This window comes from Alexandromys fortis, unplaced genomic scaffold, assembly GCF_014885135.2.
Source record: "Alexandromys fortis isolate MF-2015 unplaced genomic scaffold, M_Fortis_MF-2015_v1.1 scaffold_31, whole genome shotgun sequence".
In the NCBI taxonomy this organism is placed as follows: Eukaryota; Metazoa; Chordata; class Mammalia; order Rodentia; family Cricetidae; genus Alexandromys; species Alexandromys fortis.
This window is the reverse complement of record NW_026067974.1, coordinates 7,998,609-8,015,803: the sequence shown is the minus strand read 5'-3', so window position 1 is coordinate 8,015,803 and position 17,195 is coordinate 7,998,609. Positions and strand designations below refer to the sequence as shown.

Below are 17,195 nucleotides of genomic sequence, written 5' to 3'. Positions count from 1 at the left end.
AAAAAAAAAAAAAAAAAAGACACCTGCTCAACAGACTGTTTAACCTTGAACAACACAATTCTTATTAATCATTGTGACTTATAGTTTAAAATGGCTTATGTAATAGTATGATTTAGAAAACTTTCTGTTTCACTTCTTTAGACACGCTTCGTGGATCCAACTTGTTTACGCTTTCCTAATGCAATGTAAGTCCCACTGCACTGCTATTTGCAAATAAATATCAGCATTCTTAGGGAGGAGTCATTCTAATTGTTAAAGAAAATGTGTTTCAATTTTTGTTGTGCTGAGAACGGCACTCAAGTGTTTGTGCATATTAGGCAAATCCTCTACAACTCTGAGCTAAATCTCCAGCACACTGATTTTTTTGTTTTTTGAAATCTAGGTTGACACGGAACTGTAATGAGGCTTGAACATGACCAACCACATATGTAAGGAAAACAGAGGTCCGGGAGTGGTGGGTAGCATATACTACTCAGGAGACTGAGCCTGGGGGACCAACCACAAAGTGGAAGCTCAGCCTGGGTAGCAAGGTGAGACCCCCATCTTAAAAAGTAAAACAATGAAAAGGCAATAATCAAGTAAAATAAAAGGGAAAACGGGGAAAGCACACAAGTCTAAGCACTCAAAAATCTTAGCGAATCTCCCTAAAACGAAATCTGGATTTGAGTGACACCCAATGTTTAGTTCAGTCTAGACAATCTATAACATTAAAACTATGCTGAGTAGTATTGTTCGATCTCCGTTTCTGACTCGAGCCTGACAATTACTCACCTGGGCCAGCTGGTCCTCGGCCAAGACGGTCCCTCGCTCCTTGTACTTGGCCTGTAAGACAAAGAGCCCGGCATGAGTTGAGACAGTGAGGGCTAAGGCTCCCATTGTGCTGCCACAGCTTTAGTATGTAAGGGTAAGGGTCTGTCTTAAATAATGATTTCATCGGCTGCTTCCTGACACTCCAGGGCACTCATTCCGGAGCTCCGGAGAAGCTTGTCTTCTATCAATTGTTAGAAGGCGATTCAGGGGAAGGCAACTCCGCTCCGGGAGAGTTGGGTGTCTCGCGGGGAGAGTAGGCTGCGGCCCGCCCTCCTCCCTGCTCACCTCGGCGAGTTTCTTCTTGGCGATGGCGCCAGCTCCCACCCCGCGCCTGTGCATCCCCACCCCGGGACGGCGGGCCGCCCCGCAGCCGGGACACCAGCTCTCTGCGTCCCTGGTTCTACTGCCGGCTCCCAATGCGGAAGCCGGGTGCAGTGCGTCATCCGCGAGCGCCGGAAGTCGCGTGCCCACTTCCTGCCGCGAGTCTTGCTTGGTGAGTGGGGCCCGTGCCTTTTGCTGGGGCCACGTTGCACGAAGCCCAGACGACTTCGAAGGCGCGAACCCTGTCTGTGTTGTATTTCTCTATGCATCCACGAAAGTGGGTGCCTGCTGTTCTGAGGCTCCAGCGCCTAGAGAGCAATAGATGCTTCTGGGACATCACCAAGTCATATGTTGACCATGGAAGGAGCCATTTTTTTCCAGACAGGGTCTCACTATATGTCCTTGGCTGGGCAGGAGCTCACATTGAATGCCAAGCTGGCTTCGAATTTAAAGAGATCTCCTGTCCCTACCTTCGAATGTTGGGATGAAATACATGTGCCATCACGCCCAGGTGAGGGACTAAAGATGTGTTCCACCACCGCCCAGTTTAGCTGTATATTCTTAATCTAAGTCAAAATCTCTGCAAAAGAATTCAACAGGTAAACTTTATTATGTCGGAAAGCGTTCTATCCTGTGGCAGACGGGCTTACTGCATGGACTTCTTGTCTGCCTCTCACGGACAGTGTCATGCACAGTTAACACCTGCTACTATGTTAAAGAGCTGGTGAGGCTTCAGATGAGATCACTGCGATTAAAAACTAAATAGTCTTTTACATCGGCTGGCTTGTAGAAAGAACATTATACAAAGGGAGAAAAAAGTATATAACTCTTTTTGAGTCTTTGTTGTTCCCTTAAAATATCCAAGACCCCACAAATGTAGATCCAAACTTCTCTCTGAGATACTAAATCCTTAGCCGGGCAGTGGTGGCTCATACCTTTATTCCCAGGACTCAGAAGGCAGAGGCAGGCAAATCTCTGAGAGTTCCAGGCCAGCTTGGTCTACATAGTGAATTCCAGGACAGCCAGAGCTACACAGAGCAACTCTGGCTCAAACAAACAAAAATGCAATTTCTATCTGGTAAGTACAACTGTAATTCAAGCTCTTGGAAGACAGAAGAACCAGGCCCTCAAGCCCAGTCCTGGCACCCACTTCCCACACAATCAAACACTGTTGTTCTTAAGAGTTTACATATAGGGACTAGAGAGATGGCTCAGTGGTTTAGAGCCATCTTCCAGAGGACCAGGGTTCAGTTTCATCACCCACATGGCAGCACACAGCTGTCTGTAACTCCAGTTCTAGGGGACTCAACACCTTCACACAGACATACATGCAGGCAAAACATCAATGTAAATAAACAAAAATAAATTATTTTAAAAAAGAGTTCACATATAGGAATAAATTAACAAAAAGATAATTTTGCTGGGTGGTGTTGGTGCATGCCTTTAATCCCAGCACTTGGGAGGCAGAGAGTTACAGAGAAATCCTGTCTCAAAAAAAAAAAAAAATAATTTTAAATGCCTGTCATGGTGGCTTCATGCCATTAATCCCAGCACTCAGGAGGAAGAGGTTAGCAGTTCTCTAAGTTGAAGGCCAGCCTGGTCTACATAGTGAGTTTTTTTTTTCTTTTCTTTTTTTTTTTTTTTTTTTTTTTTTTTTTGAGACAGGGTTTCTCTGTGTAGCTTTGGAACGTGTTCTGGAACTATCTTTTTTTTTTTTGAGGCAGGGTTTCTCTGTGTAGCTTTGGAACGTGTTCTGGAACTATTTGAAGTTGGATATTTATTTAGTGTGTTGTGGAAAGGAAGGGGAGAGGGAAAGAGAAGGGGCTATTTTTTTTTTTTTTGAGGCAGGGTTTCTCTGTGTAGCTTTGGAACGTGTTCTGGAACTATTTGAAGTTGGATATTTATTTAGTGTGTTGTGGAAAGGAAGGGGAGAGGGAAAGAGAAGGGGAACAAGGAAAGAACAGAGAGAGAGAGAAGAAGAAGGGGAGAGGAGAGGAGCCCTGGCAGCAGCTACCTCTTTGGGAGAGAGCTGGAAAAGAAAGGTGGAACTAGCAATTGTAGACCACGCTAGCCTTGAACTCACAGAGATCCACCTGCCTCTGGGATTAAAGGTGTGAGCCACCACCAACCAGCCCATAGTGAGTTTCAAAACTAGAATTACATAGTGAGACCCTCTCTCTCAAAAACAAAAAACAACAAAAAATGTGAAATATAAAAATAAATGTTTAATAATAATAGTGATAATAGTTTTATTTTTTTCAAGACAGGGATTCTCTGTGTGGCTCTGGCTGTCCTGAAATCTGCCTTTATAGACCAGGCTGGCCACAAACTCAGAGATCCGCCTACCTCTGCCTCCTGAGTGCTGGGATTAAAGGCGTGTGACACAAATGCTTCACTAAATGTAGTAATAAGAAGAGCACTCAGCATCAAAAGACACTTGCCTTGAAACCAAGCCTGACGACCAATCATAAGTGGGATCATGGAACCCACATGGTCGAAGGAGAGAACCAACTCTTGAAAGTTGTTCTCTGTCCTCCCCAAGAGCTCCAATGCACACACATGGATGCAAACATTCATGCACATGCACACAGGAATGCACATAAATAATAAATAAATGTAAAAACTACGTAGTAAGGATGAAGGTACAACTCAGCCTTTAGTTGCTGTGTGGGTCCTAGGCTCTCACCCAGGGAGAGGGGAAGAGGAAAATAAACCTCTGAGCAATGAAGTTTATTGCATGGTACAGAACTCAGAAGCTCCAGAAGATTAGAAGGGAAGAAACAAAATCACCAAAAATGCATGAAAATTTAGAAGTCATCCAGACATGGTGGAGCACGCCCTTTTAATCCCAGCAGTTTGGAGGCAGAGGCAAGCAGATCTCTGAGTTCAAGATCAGCCTGGTTTGACCAAATCAAGTTCCAGAACAGCAAAGGCTACCGAGAGAAACCCTGTCTTGGAAAATAAAGAGAAAATAATAATGATGATGATGATCATATTAATTTCAAAAGTCTAAAAAACTTAAATGATTTTAAATTTTATATGTATGTATGTTCTGCTTGTCTGTATGTATACACTGTATGTGCTCTAAGATACCAGAAGAAGGCATCAGATCCCTTGGGGCTGGAATTCTAGACAAGTTGTGAACTGTCTTGTGGATGCTGTGAATGGAATCCCAGGTCCTTTGAAAGAACAGTCAGTACTCCTAATTACCTCTGAAACATCCCTCCAACCACCCCACCCAAAATAATTAAATTCAAATTGTATTTGTAAAGAATATATAATTTTGGTTTTTTGAGACAGGATTTCTTTGTGTTTCTTTGTGTTCTGTAACTCGCTGTTGTGGACCAGGCTGGCCTTGAACTCACAGAGATCTGCCTGCCTCTGCCTCCCAAGTACTGATATAAAAGTTGTGCACCACCATTCCAAGTTAAATTTCTGTTTTAAGATAAAGTCCAATTGTGTAGCGCTTGCCGCCCTTGAACTCACTGTACAAGCCAGACTGGTTTCAAACTCAAAGAGATATGCCTGCCTCTGCCTCCAGACTGCTAGGATTAAAGAAGCGGGCCACCACACCTGACATTTTATTTTGTCTTGAGACAATGTCTCACTACATCATCCTGTCACTGCAGTCCAGGTTGCCTCAGACTTGCAGCAATGTTCCACCTCATTGTCCCTAGGGCTGTGTTTAAGGCCTGCACCATCCCTTTGAGGCCTGAGGCCTGACTGCTACCTAGCTCTTGTGTGTACTCTCCGCATTGCTTGCCTTCATATTGATTGACTTTTTTATTTTTTAATTTATGAGTACGTATGTGTATCTGTGTGGGGCTATGCATAGGTGAGGGCATGTTGGATATCCTGGAGAAAGAGTTATAGGTCATGTGAGCCACTTGGATAAGGTTCTGGGAACTGAACCCGGTTCTCTCATTCTTACCACTAAATGCTCTCTCCAGCTCATTCATTCCCTGGCATGTCCCCCAGTCTCACCTTAAATGCCATTTTCTCACCACATTACACCTAGAAAGAACTCTTCTGGCTGGGCGGTGGTGGCACATGCTTTTAAATCCCAGCCTGGTCTACAGATCAAGTTCCAGGACAGGATCCAAAGCTACACAAAGAATCCCTCTCTCAACAGCCAAACAAAATAACAAAAAATAGGACTTTTCTGTCTTTCTTCACGCAACTCAGCATGCTGTGTGGTTACGTGTGCGTGTGTGTATGTGTGTGTGTGTGTGTTTGAAGATGAAGGCTTGCTGGCTGTGGAACGATGCATGTGTGTGTGTTTGAAGATGAAAGCTTGCTGGCTGTGGAACGATGCTTTTGTGTGTGTGTGTGTGTGTGTGCCTGTGTGTGTGCGAGTGTGTGTGTGTGTGTGTTTGAAGATGAAGGTTTGCTGGCTGTGGAACGATGCATTTGTCTCTGCTGCTTGGAAGGCCCATGTATGAAAGAGCCTGCCTTTATTTGTGTTTGTTTGCTTGCTTTTGAAACATTAAGGCAGCCTGGAGTAGCTAAGTCTGTCCTTGAGCTCCTGATACTCCTGCCTTCCCCTCTGCAGCACTGGTTTGACAGGCTTTTGACGTCATGCTTGGTTAGCATGAAGGGCTGCATTGTGTCTGTCTGCTTCATGATTACAAACAGTGATTCTGTCAGAATCCCTCCTGTCTACGTTGACTTTCCAGTATGCTTGCAGCATGCGCAGAGGCATGACTGGAAGTGTCGCTTTCCTCTGGAGGCATGGACACACCCAGGATACACACAACCATGCCCAGTAAGGGCTCAGCTGACATTTAAATAAGTTTACAGAGTGGACAACAGGATTTACTTTAGCTCAAGATTTTATTGGTTTGCTTCTCTCAGAGACTTTGGACTTTGGACCAGGGCAGAAGCAGGAGCTGAGCAAGCGAAGGGCAGAGTCCAGTCCTGCGCTGGGCTAGGTCAGTCACTCAGACCTGGAAGAGGGAGACAAGAAAAGATGGGGTGGTTACCAAGAGTCAACACAGGAAATTTATCCTGGTACCCAGGCATAGAGAAACCACTCCTACCTGCAAATTACCTTTCTTTGTTTGTTTTTGAGACAGAATTTCTCTGTGTTTCATTCAGATCTGGCTGTCCTGGAACTTGCTTTGTAAGACAGACTGGCCCCAAACTAAGACATCCTCCTGCTTCTATCTCCCGAATTCTGTATTCCAAGCTGTGGCCACCATGCCCGGCTACAATTTTCTTTTTGTTCTTGTTTGTTGTTTTAGCTTTAATTTGGGGGGAAGGTTATCACTACATACCCCTGGCTGTTTTAGAACTCACTGGTGTAGACTGGACTCGGGCTTGTAGACAATCTTCCTGAGGTCCTCCTGCCAAGAGCTAGGTGACAGGTGTGAGACCCACCCCCATTATATCTCTGATTTTAATCAATATGCTGAGGTTCTGAATGGGTACTTTGCTGGTGTGTGTTTGGACATAGATCTGAATGAGGTCTAAGGATAACTGTTCGTTTAGTGGCACACACCTATAATTCCAGTGCTGAGGAGACACAAGGATCATGAGTTTGAGACCAATCTAGGTTACACAGGGCGCTCTGGACCAACCTGGGCTAAGACTCAGAGGTAGAGCATTTCCGTAGCAATTCCAGAGCCCTGGTTTCAATTCCCAACAAGACATACATGTGCACACAGTCAGTGAGAGACAAACACACACATATTTTGTGTCACCTGGAAGCCTTAACTTCTAACTAACAACCTTGCAACACCCCCATAGCCTTCGTGTCCCTCTCCTGAGCAGGTAGAGCTCTATTTGCTCAACCAACAGGCCAGCAGCTCTTGAATCAGCAAGCCCCTGAGCACATCTTCATCACTGGGGTTCTTGGGCAAGGAACTGCATGGGAGAGAGATTGAAGGAGCCTGGATGGTTTGTTTTTGGACAGAGTCTCACTCTGTAACCCTAATTGGCCTAGAACTTACTATGTAAACCAAATTTTGCTGCCTCTGCCTCTAGAGTGTTGGGTTGAAAGCATGTACGAACACCTGCTAGGCAGCAGACACAGCTAGCTTCCTTGGGCTAGCTCAACTCTCAGACCCCTAGCCTCTTTTGTTTGGGGCCCTATCTGGTTCTGCATAACCACAGAATATATGGTCCTCAATTCAGGCACAATAAACCACAGTATTGCAGTGACACAGCTTATCCACCCACCTCTACAAGCATCACAGACTGCATCCCAGTGACCCCAGAGAGACCGTCCCTGAGCATCCATTCATCACTTCTTCCCAGAACGGGAGGCTGATTTCAGGGGTCTGGCTTTGGGAGAATGCCCTGGTCTCCAAACTGCCTTCCTGAGGCTTGGCAAAAAGAAGCCAACTCTAAGGTCCCTCATTCCCTGCTCCCCTCCCTACAGTGAATACATGAATATCATTCAGTCACAGATCTTAGAAAGCCCTCAGGGCATCCTCTAGGACTTAACTCTTTTGAGCTTAGAGAAATGGGTTCCTATGGGGGAGTCCCTGCACTCCTCTGCAGCCTGAGAGAGAGCGCTGCTGTGGATCACTTAACCATATAAAAGTGTGTTGCATTTGTTTATGTTGCACTTGTTTAATTATGTAAAGACATGCTGCTGTTTCACTTTACCTGTCGAAGAGACCTGATTGGTCTAATAAAAAGCTGACAACTAGAGGTTGGAGATATGCCTCAGAGGTTAAATAAGAACCCTGGCTGCTCTTCCAAAGGTCCTGTATTCAATTTTCAGCAACCACATGGTGGCTCAAAAACATCTGTAATGAGACCTGGTGCCCTATTCAGGCCTGTAGACAGAACACTGTTTACATAATAAAAAAAAATCTTTGCTAAAAACAAAACAAAAAACAAACAAACAAACAAAAAAACACAATAGCTGCCAGTAGAGGGATAGAAGGATCTGTCAGGCACAGAGAACAAGCAGAAGGAATCTAGGATCTGGAGAAGAGGGAGAAGGGAATGAGGGAGAAAGAAAGGAAAGCACCCAGGTCCAGGGACAGTCAGCCTGTCAGTTGCCAGCTGAGAGCTAATGGTACAAGCATAAGCTAAGCATTCATAACTAATTCAAGTCTTCTATCACGATTCGGGAGCTGGTTGGTGGTCCAAAGATAAGACCTGCTTCAAGGAGCAGTGAAGCCAATGAGCTGGAGGCTGTTCCCCCTCTCTCCTCATGGTGAACTCACCTCTCTTGTCCCTCTGTCTCCTCATTTTTCTCAGACTGTCCTGTCTGCTCCAAGGCCTGGGCCTCTCTCCGGGTGAGGTTGTGTTTCCAGCTGGTGAGATGAAGACGATTTGGGGGTGAGCCGACTGGAGGAACAGTTGGAAGTCCCCCACCCAGGGACACTGACATCTTTGATACCGCAACAGTAGGAGCAACAGAGCCTCTTCCTGCACATCCTAACTCCCTACCCCCCACCACTGCATGTGTTCAGTTGCCTCCCTCATGGAGGGCTGTTCAGAATCCACCAGGCTGAGGGAACAGCAGCAGAACAAGGTGTGGTACAGGTTGGGAGAGCACAATGGTGATTTATTTAGAGAGTCGGAAGCCAACAGGCAACCCAGCTTCTTTTGCCTTCATCACCAGACCTCTAGGGTCCCTCTGTGGCTTCTACACTCTTCTCTGGTTCCTCCCCTTAGAAATAAAGGACAGGAGAACACCTCATCTGCACCAGACTGCTCTATTGCCCAGTCAGAGACTCAGGACATGACCACTACCTCCTCCTCACTGACTAAAAGGTGGCTGTGGGGTTGTGCACCTCACGGTCTGTATGGCCTCCTAGGAGGCAGTGTGAACATAGCAGAGTTTGATGTGGAGACAGGAGGGGTGCAGGGAGTTACTTACTCCATCTTCTTCCCCTTCTGGGCCAGCAGCCAGTTCACAAACTCGTGTTGGCGGATCTTGTCCATGAGGATGCTGTAATCGCTGATTAAAGTCCCCTCTGCATACCTCGGGCTTCGAGGCCGGAGGCTACCAGATTTAGCTTGGGATCTGAGAGGCAAGATATAGAAACCAGGATCCCAAGGAATGGAAAAGGATGGGGACATCACATTGCTTGATTAAGTCCTTTGGTTCATAGTAACAAACTGATCTCAACTCACTGTGAGTAATCCCAGTACTTGGAAGGCAGAGGCAGGAGGATGACTGAAAGTTCAAGGCCAGTCTATACTATGTAACAAGAGATCATCTCAATAATAGTAAGAGTGAAGTAAGAACAATAGTATTCAGCACTCAGCGGGCAGAGACAGATCAAGCTCTGTGAATTCAAGGCCAGCCTGGTCTACACAGTGAGTTCCAGGACAGTTAGAGCTACAGAGAAAGAACAACTTTCAAAAAAATATCAATAATATGAATAAATCAGGGTGGTGGTAGCCCACGCCTTTAATTCCAGCACTCAGAGGCAGAGGCGGGTGGATCTGTTTGAATTTGAGGATAGCCTGGTCTACAAGAGCTATCTCTGGACAGGCTCCAAAGCTACAGAGAAAACCTGTCTCAAAAACACACACACACACACACACACACACACACACACACACAAAAAGGCAAAAGCCAGGTGTTGAAGTTAAGTCTCCGAGGCTAAGAGGACCACCTCCTCTACCAGGTTCAATTCCCAGCACCCACATGTCAGCTAATAACAGTCTGTAACTACAAGATTTAACATTCTCACACACACATGCAGGGAAAACAGCAAAGAACATAAACATAGAGATGAGTAAATTAAAATAATTATAGTGAACTCGGGGAATGGTTGGATTGTTTGGTGAATAAAGGGGTTTGCTATCAGTCCTGACAACCCGAGTTCAACCCGCAGGACCCACATGATAGAAAAACCAAATAATAATAATAATAATAATAATAATAATAATAATAATAATAATAATACATGATTCCATCCCAACCCTATGAGACATACTGTTCGTATCCCTGCTCCTTAAATGTGTTGTTTTTGTTTGTTTTCTTGTTTTTCTAGAAAGGATTTCTCTGTGAAACAGTCCTATCTGACCCAGAACTCACTTTGTAGAACAGGCTGGCCTCAAACTCAAAGAGTTCCACCTGCCCCTGCCTCCCTAGTGCTGGAATTAAAGGCATGCATCACCACCACCCTATATGAAGGGGGTTCCTATGAGGGAGTCCCTGCACTCCTCTGCAGTCTGAGAGAGGGCGCTGTCGTGGATCACTTAGCCATGTAAAAGTGTGTTCCATTTGTTTATGTTGCACTTGTTTAATTATGTAAAGACATGCTGCTGTTTCACCTTGCCTGTCCAAGACACCTGATTGGTCTAATAGAAAGCTGACCACAGAGGATGGAGAGAAGACTCAGAGGGAATAACTACCCTTGGATGCTATTCCAGAGGTCCTGCATTTAATACCCAGCAACAACATGGTGGCTTACAACCACCTTTAATGAGACCTGGTGCCATCGTCTGGCCTATAGGCAGAACACTGTATACATAAAAAATAAACCTTTAACAAAAAACAAAACAACAACCAAAAAAAAAAAACCCCAATAACTTGGCAGTAGAGGGAGAGCAGGAACTGTCGGGCAAAGAGAACAAGTAGATGGAATCTGGGCTCTGGAGAAGAGGAAGAAAGGAATGGGGAAGAAAGAAAGGGAATCACCTAGGACCAGTCAGCCCATCAGTTCCCAGCTAGCTTCCAGTAGCCAGACACAGCTTAGGAAAAGGAAAAAAGCCTCGAAGCAAAATGTAGATAAAGAAAAACAGGTTAAGTTATAGGAGCTAATGCTACAAGCTTAAGCTAAGGCCGAGCATTCATAACTAATTCAAGTCTCCCTTCATGTTTTGGGAGCTTGTTGGTGGTCCAAAGAAAAGACCTGCTACAGGGAGCAGTGAAGCCAATGTGCTGGAGGCTGTTCCCCCTCTCTCCTCATGGTGGACTCACCTCTGTTGTCCCTCTGTCTCCTCATTTCCCTCAGACTGTCCTGCCTGCTCCAAGGCCTGGGCCTCTCTCCGGGTGAGGTTGTGTTTCCAGCTGGTGAGATGAAGACGATTTGGGGGTGAGCCGACTGGAGGAACATTTTGAAGTCCCTTACCCAGGGACACTGACATCTTTGATACCTCAACAGTAGGAGCAACAGTGCCTCTTCCTCCACATCCTAACCCCCTAAACCCCACTGTGACTGCTTGTGTTCAGTTGCCTCCATCACGGAGGGCTCCTCAGAATCCAGCAGGCTGAGGGAACAGCAGCACAATAACGTTTGGCATAGGTTGGGAGAAGCACAATGGTGATTTATTTAGAGAGTCTGAAGCCAACAGGCAACCCAGCTCCTTTTGCCTTCATCTCCAGACCTCTAGGGTCCCTCTGTGGCTTCTACACTCTTCTCTGGTTCCTCCCCTTAGAAATAAAGGACAGGAGAACACCTCATCTGCACCAGACTGCTCTATTGCCCAGTCAGAGACTCAGGACATGACCACTTCCTCCTCCTCACTGACTAAAAGGTGGCTGTGGGGTTGTGCACCTCACGGTCTGTATGGCCTCCTAGGAGGCAGTGTGAACATAGCAGAGTTTGGTGTGGGGACAGGAGGGGTGCAGGGAGTTACTTACTCCATCTTCTTCCCCTTCTGGGCCAGCAGCCAGTTCACAAACTCGTGTTGGCGGATCTTGTCCATGAGGATGCTGTAATCGCTGATTAAAGTCCCCTCTGCATACCTCGGGCCTCGAGGCCGGAGGCCACCTGATTTAGCCTGGGATCTGAAAGGCAAGAGATAGAAACCAGGATCCCAAGGAATGAAAAAGGATGGGGACATCACATTGCTTGATTAAGTCCTTAGGTTCAGAGTAACAAACTGAACTAAACTGGCCAGAGGGTGCATGCCTGTAATCCCAGTACTTGGAAGGCTGAGGCAGGAGGATCACTGAAAGTTCAAGGCCAGTCTATACTATGTAAGAAGAGATCAACTCAATAATAGTAAGAATGAAGTAATAACAATAGTTTTGGGCACTCAGCAGGTAGAGGCAGACCAAGCTCTGTGAGTTCAAGGCCAGCCTGGTCTACACAGCAAGTTCCAAGACGGAGCTACAGAGAAAGACCGAGTCTCAAAAAAATATCAATAATATGAATAAATCAGGGTGGTGGTGGCCCACGCCTTTAATTCCAATTCCAGCACTCAGAGTCAGAGGCAAGTGGATCTGTTTGAATTTGAGGACAGCTTGGTCTACAAGAGCTATCTCCAGGACAGGCCCCAAAGCTACAGATGAAACCTTGTCTCAAAAAACACAAAAAAAAAAAAAAAAGGCAAAAACCAGGCGTTGAAGTGATAGCTCAGTGGCTACGAGGACCATCAGCTCTACCAGAGGACCCAGGTTCAATTCCCAGCACGCACATGTCAGCTAATAACTGTGTGTAACTACAAGATCTGACACTGTCACACACACATGCAGGCAAAACACCAGAGAACATAAAAATAGAGATGATTAAATTACTAAAATAATTATAATAATAGTGAACTCGGGGACTGGTGAGATTGTTTGGCAAATAAAGGGGTTTCCTATCAGACCTGACAACCTGATATCAACCCACAGGATGCACATTATAGAGAAACCAGAAAAACAAAAGAGAATAATAATAACTATAAATTGTTACATCACAATCCTACTGGACATACTATTTGAATCGCTGCCTTTTTTTTGTTTTGGTTTGTTTTTCTTGTTTTTCAAGACAGGGTTCTCTGTGAAAGAGTCTTAGCTGACCCAGAACTCACTTTGTAGAGCAGGCTGGCCTCAAACTCAACTAGTATCCGCTTATCTCTGCCTTACTAGTGCTGGAATTAAAGGTGTGTGCCACCTTGATTTTAATCATTTTTAAATTTTACTTTTATTTTATGCACATTAGTGTTTTGCCTGCATGGATATCTGTGTGAGGGCATCAGATCCCCGGGAACTGGAGTTAGACTGACTTGTCATGAGGGTGCTGGGAACTGAGTCCTGGTGGTGGCAACTGTCTGTAACTCCAGTTGCAGTTTACCCGACAGCCTCACACAGATATACATGCAGACAAAACACCAATGTACATAAATAAAGATTGAAAAAAGATTTTCCACTCTTAGCCTGGTCGTGGTGGGGCACACCAGAAAACACAATATTAGGGATTAAAGCTTTGCAGTGGCATAGCTTATCCCCCCACTGCTAAAAGCATCACAGACTGCAACCCAGTGACCCCAGAGACCGTCCCTGAGCATCCATTCATCACTTCTTCCCAGAATGGGAGGCTGATTTCAGGGGTCTGGCTTTGGGATAATGCCCTGGTCTCCAAACTGCCTTCCTGAGGCTTGTCAAGGGGAAGGAAACACTAAGGTCCCTCATTCCCTGCTCCCCTCGCTACAATGAATCCATGAATATCATTCAGTCACAGATTTTAGAAAACCCTCAGGACATCCTCCAGGACTTCACTTTTTTGTGCTTAGAGAAGCTTTGTTTTATTTTGGGGTTTTTTCTTTGTTTGTTTGTTTGTTTGTTTTTTCGAGACAGGGTTTCTCTGTAGCTTTGGTGCATATCCTAGAACTAGCTCTTGTAGACTAGGCTGGCCTCGAACTCAAAGAGATCCACCTGGTTCTGCCTCCCAAGTGCTGGGTTTAAATGCAGGCGTGCACCACCACCTCCCGGCAAGAGGGGGTTCCTATGAGGGAGTCCCAGCCTTCCTCTGCAGTCTGAGAGAGGGCGCTGCTGTGGATCACTTAACTATGTAAAAGTGTGTTCCATTTGTTTATGTTGCACTTGTTTAATTATATAAAGACATGCTGCTGTTTCACCTTGTCTGTAGAAGACACCTGGTTGGTCTAATAGAAAGCTGACCACAGAGGATGGAGAGAAGACTCAGAGGGAATAACTACCCTTGGATGCTATTCCAGAGGTCCTGCATTTAATACCCAGCAATGACATGGTGTCTCACAACCACCTTTAATGAGACCTGGTGCCATCGTCTGGCCTGTAGGCAGAACACCGTATACATAATAAATAAATCTTTAACAACAAAAAAAAAAAGCTTGTCAGTAGAGGGATAGCAGGAACTGTTAGGCAAAGAGAACACATAGAAGGAATTTAGGCTATGGTAAAGAGAGAGAAGAGAAGGAAGGAGAAAGAGGGGAGGCACCCAGGGCCAGTCAGCAAGTCAGTCACTACCTAGCTGCCAGACAGACAGACCCAGGTTGGGAAAAAGAAAAATGCCTAGAAGCAAAATGTAGATGAGAGAAATAGTTAACTTATAGGAGCTAATGCTACAAGCTTAAGCTAAGGCCGAGCATTCATAACTAAATCAAGTCTCCCTTCACGATTTGGGAGCCTGTAGGTGGTCCAAAGAAAAGACCTGCTACAGGGAGCAGTGAAGCCAATGGGCTGGAGGCTGTTCCCCCTCTCTCCTCATGGTGGACTCACCTCTGTTGTCCCTCTGTCTCCTCATTTCCCTCAGACTGTCCTGCCTGCTCCAAGGCCTGGGCCTCTCTCCGGGTGAGGTTGTGTTTCCAGCTGGTGAGATGAAGACGATTTGGGGGTGAGCCGACTGGAGGAACAGTTGGAAGTCCCAAACCCAGGGACACTGACATCTTTGATACCTCAACAGTAGGAGCAACAGTGCCTCTTCCTCCACATCCTAACCCCCTAAACCCCACCGTGACTGCTTGTGTTCAGTTGCCTCCATCACGGAGGGCTCCTCAGAATCCAGCAGGCTGAGGGAACAGCAGCACAACAAGGTTAGGCATAGGTTGGGAGAAGCACATAGTGATTTATTTAGAGAGTCTGAAGCCATCATGCAAACCAGCTCCTTTTGCCTTCATCTCCAGAAGTCTGGGGTCCCTCTGTGGCTTCTACACTCTTCTCTGGTTCCTCCCCTTAGAAATAAAGGACAGGAGAACACCTCATCTGCACCAGACATCTCTATTGCCCAGTCAGAGACTCAGGACATGGCCACTGCCTCCTCCTCACTGACTAAAAGGTGGCTGTGGGGTTGTGCACCTCACGGTCTGTATGGCCTCCTAGGAGGCAGTGTGAACATAGCAGAGTTTGGTGTGGGGACAGGAGGGGTGCAGGGAGTTACTTACTCCATCTTCTTCCCCTTCTGGGCCAGCAGCCAGTTCACAAACTCGTGTTGGCGGATCTTGTCCATGAGGATGCTGTAATCGCTGATTAAAGTCCCCTCTGCATACCTCGGGCCTCGAGGCCGGAGGCCACCTGATTTAGCCTGGGATCTGAAAGGCAAGAGATAGAAACCAGGATCCCAAGGAATGAAAAAGGATGGGGACATCACATTGCTTGATTAAGTCCTTAGGTTCAGAGTAACAAACTGAACTAAACTGGCCAGAGGGTGCATGCCTGTAATCCCAGTACTTGGAAGGCTGAGGCAGGAGGATCACTGAAAGTTCAAGGCCAGTCTATACTATGTAAGAAGAGATCAACTCAATAATAGTAAGAATGAAGTAATAACAATAGTTTTGGGCACTCAGCAGGTAGAGGCAGACCAAGCTCTGTGAGTTCAAGGCCAGCCTGGTCTACACAGCAAGTTCCAAGACGGAGCTACAGAGAAAGACCGAGTCTCAAAAAAATATCAATAATATGAATAAATCAGGGTGGTGGTGGCCCACGCCTTTAATTCCAATTCCAGCACTCAGAGTCAGAGGCAAGTGGATCTGTTTGAATTTGAGGACAGCTTGGTCTACAAGAGCTATCTCCAGGACAGGCCCCAAAGCTACAGATGAAACCTTGTCTCAAAAAACACAAAAAAAAAAAAAAAAGGCAAAAACCAGGCGTTGAAGTGATAGCTCAGTGGCTACGAGGACCATCAGCTCTACCAGAGGACCCAGGTTCAATTCCCAGCACGCACATGTCAGCTAATAACTGTGTGTAACTACAAGATCTGACACTGTCACACACACATGCAGGCAAAACACCAGAGAACATAAAAATAGAGATGATTAAATTACTAAAATAATTATAATAATAGTGAACTCGGGGACTGGTGAGATTGTTTGGCAAATAAAGGGGTTTCCTATCAGACCTGACAACCTGATATCAACCCGCAGGATGCACATTTTAGAGAAACCAGAAAAACAAAAGAGAATAATAATAACTATAAATTGTTACATCACAATCCTACTGGACATACTATTTGAATCGCTGCCTTTTTTTTGTTTTGGTTTGTTTTTCTTGTTTTTCAAGACAGGGTTCTCTGTGAAAGAGTCTTAGCTGACCCAGAACTCACTTTGTAGAGCAGGCTGGCCTCAAACTCAACTAGTATCCGCTTATCTCTGCCTTACTAGTGCTGGAATTAAAGGTGTGTGCCACCTTGATTTTAATCATTTTTAAATTTTACTTTTATTTTATGCACATTAGTGTTTTGCCTGCATGGATATCTGTGTGAGGGCATCAGATCCCCGGGAACTGGAGTTAGACTGACTTGTCATGAGGGTGCTGGGAACTGAGTCCTGGTGGTGGCAACTGTCTGTAACTCCAGTTGCAGTTTACCCGACAGCCTCACACAGATATACATGCAGACAAAACACCAATGTACATAAATAAAGATTGAAAAAAGATTTTCCACTCTTAGCCTGGTCGTGGTGGGGCACACCAGAAAACACAATATTAGGGATTAAAGCTTTGCAGTGGCATAGCTTATCCCCCCACTGCTAAAAGCATCACAGACTGCAACCCAGTGACCCCAGAGACCGTCCCTGAGCATCCATTCATCACTTCTTCCCAGAACGGGAGGCTGATTTCAGGGGTCTGGCTTTGGGATAATGCCCTGGTCTCCAAACTGCCTTCCTGAGGCTTGGCAAGGAGAAGCCAACTCTAAGGTCCCTCATTCCCTGCTCCCCTCGCTACAATGAATCCATGAATATCATTCAGTCACAGATTTTAGAAAACCCTCAGGACATCCTCCAGGACTTCACTTTTTTGTGCTTAGAGAAGCTTTGTTTTATTTTGGGGTTTTTTCTTTGTTTGTTTGTTTGTTTGTTTTTTCGAGACAGGGTTTCTCTGTAGCTTTGGTGCATGTCCTAGAACTAGCTCTTGTAGACTAGGCTGGCCTCGAACTCAAAGAGATCCACCTGGTTCTGCCTCC

The 17,195-nt window shown here is 45.7% G+C and overlaps 2 protein-coding genes and 1 long non-coding RNA gene across 10 annotated transcripts in view; 1 reads left to right on the top strand and 2 right to left on the bottom strand.

Moving 5' to 3' along the window:
* The window catches only part of Snf8 (SNF8 subunit of ESCRT-II), a 48,787-nt gene that overhangs the window by 12,459 nt on the left and 19,133 nt on the right, over window positions 1-17,195 (bottom strand). Inside the window, exons 1-2 of one of the 3 annotated variants that reach the window (XM_050156709.1) lie at window positions 1,096-1,249; window positions 772-822 (exon numbers count right to left, since the gene is read on the bottom strand). The exons of 1 other annotated variant lie outside the window; for it this stretch is intronic. In XM_050156709.1, the coding sequence (XP_050012666.1) occupies window positions 772-822; window positions 1,096-1,149 (105 nt within the window). In that variant the 5' untranslated portion in view covers window positions 1,150-1,249. Of the gene's footprint in view, window positions 1-771; window positions 823-1,095; window positions 1,250-17,195 lie in introns of those variants that run through there. One more of the 3 variants, XM_050156711.1, reaches the window with a different exon arrangement.
* The window catches only part of LOC126510243 (uncharacterized), a 40,891-nt gene that overhangs the window by 9,867 nt on the left and 13,829 nt on the right, over window positions 1-17,195 (top strand). The gene's annotated exons all lie outside the window — the stretch shown is intronic.
* Gip (gastric inhibitory polypeptide) overlaps window positions 5,946-17,195 on the bottom strand; it is a 41,561-nt gene continuing 30,311 nt past the window's right edge. Inside the window, exons 1-7 of one of the 6 annotated variants that reach the window (XM_050156713.1) lie at window positions 15,181-15,531; window positions 14,519-14,608; window positions 11,693-11,839; window positions 11,030-11,119; window positions 8,972-9,118; window positions 8,313-8,402; window positions 5,946-6,077 (exon numbers count right to left, since the gene is read on the bottom strand). In XM_050156713.1, coding sequence (XP_050012670.1) covers window positions 6,068-6,077; window positions 8,313-8,402; window positions 8,972-9,118; window positions 11,030-11,119; window positions 11,693-11,839; window positions 14,519-14,608; window positions 15,181-15,383 — 777 coding nt within the window. In that variant the 5' untranslated portion in view covers window positions 15,384-15,531 and the 3' untranslated portion in view covers window positions 5,946-6,067. Of the gene's footprint in view, window positions 6,078-8,312; window positions 8,403-8,971; window positions 9,119-11,029; window positions 11,120-11,692; window positions 11,840-14,518; window positions 14,609-15,180; window positions 15,534-17,195 lie in introns of those variants that run through there. The other 5 variants (XM_050156714.1, XM_050156718.1, XM_050156716.1 and 2 more) reach the window with 5 other exon arrangements.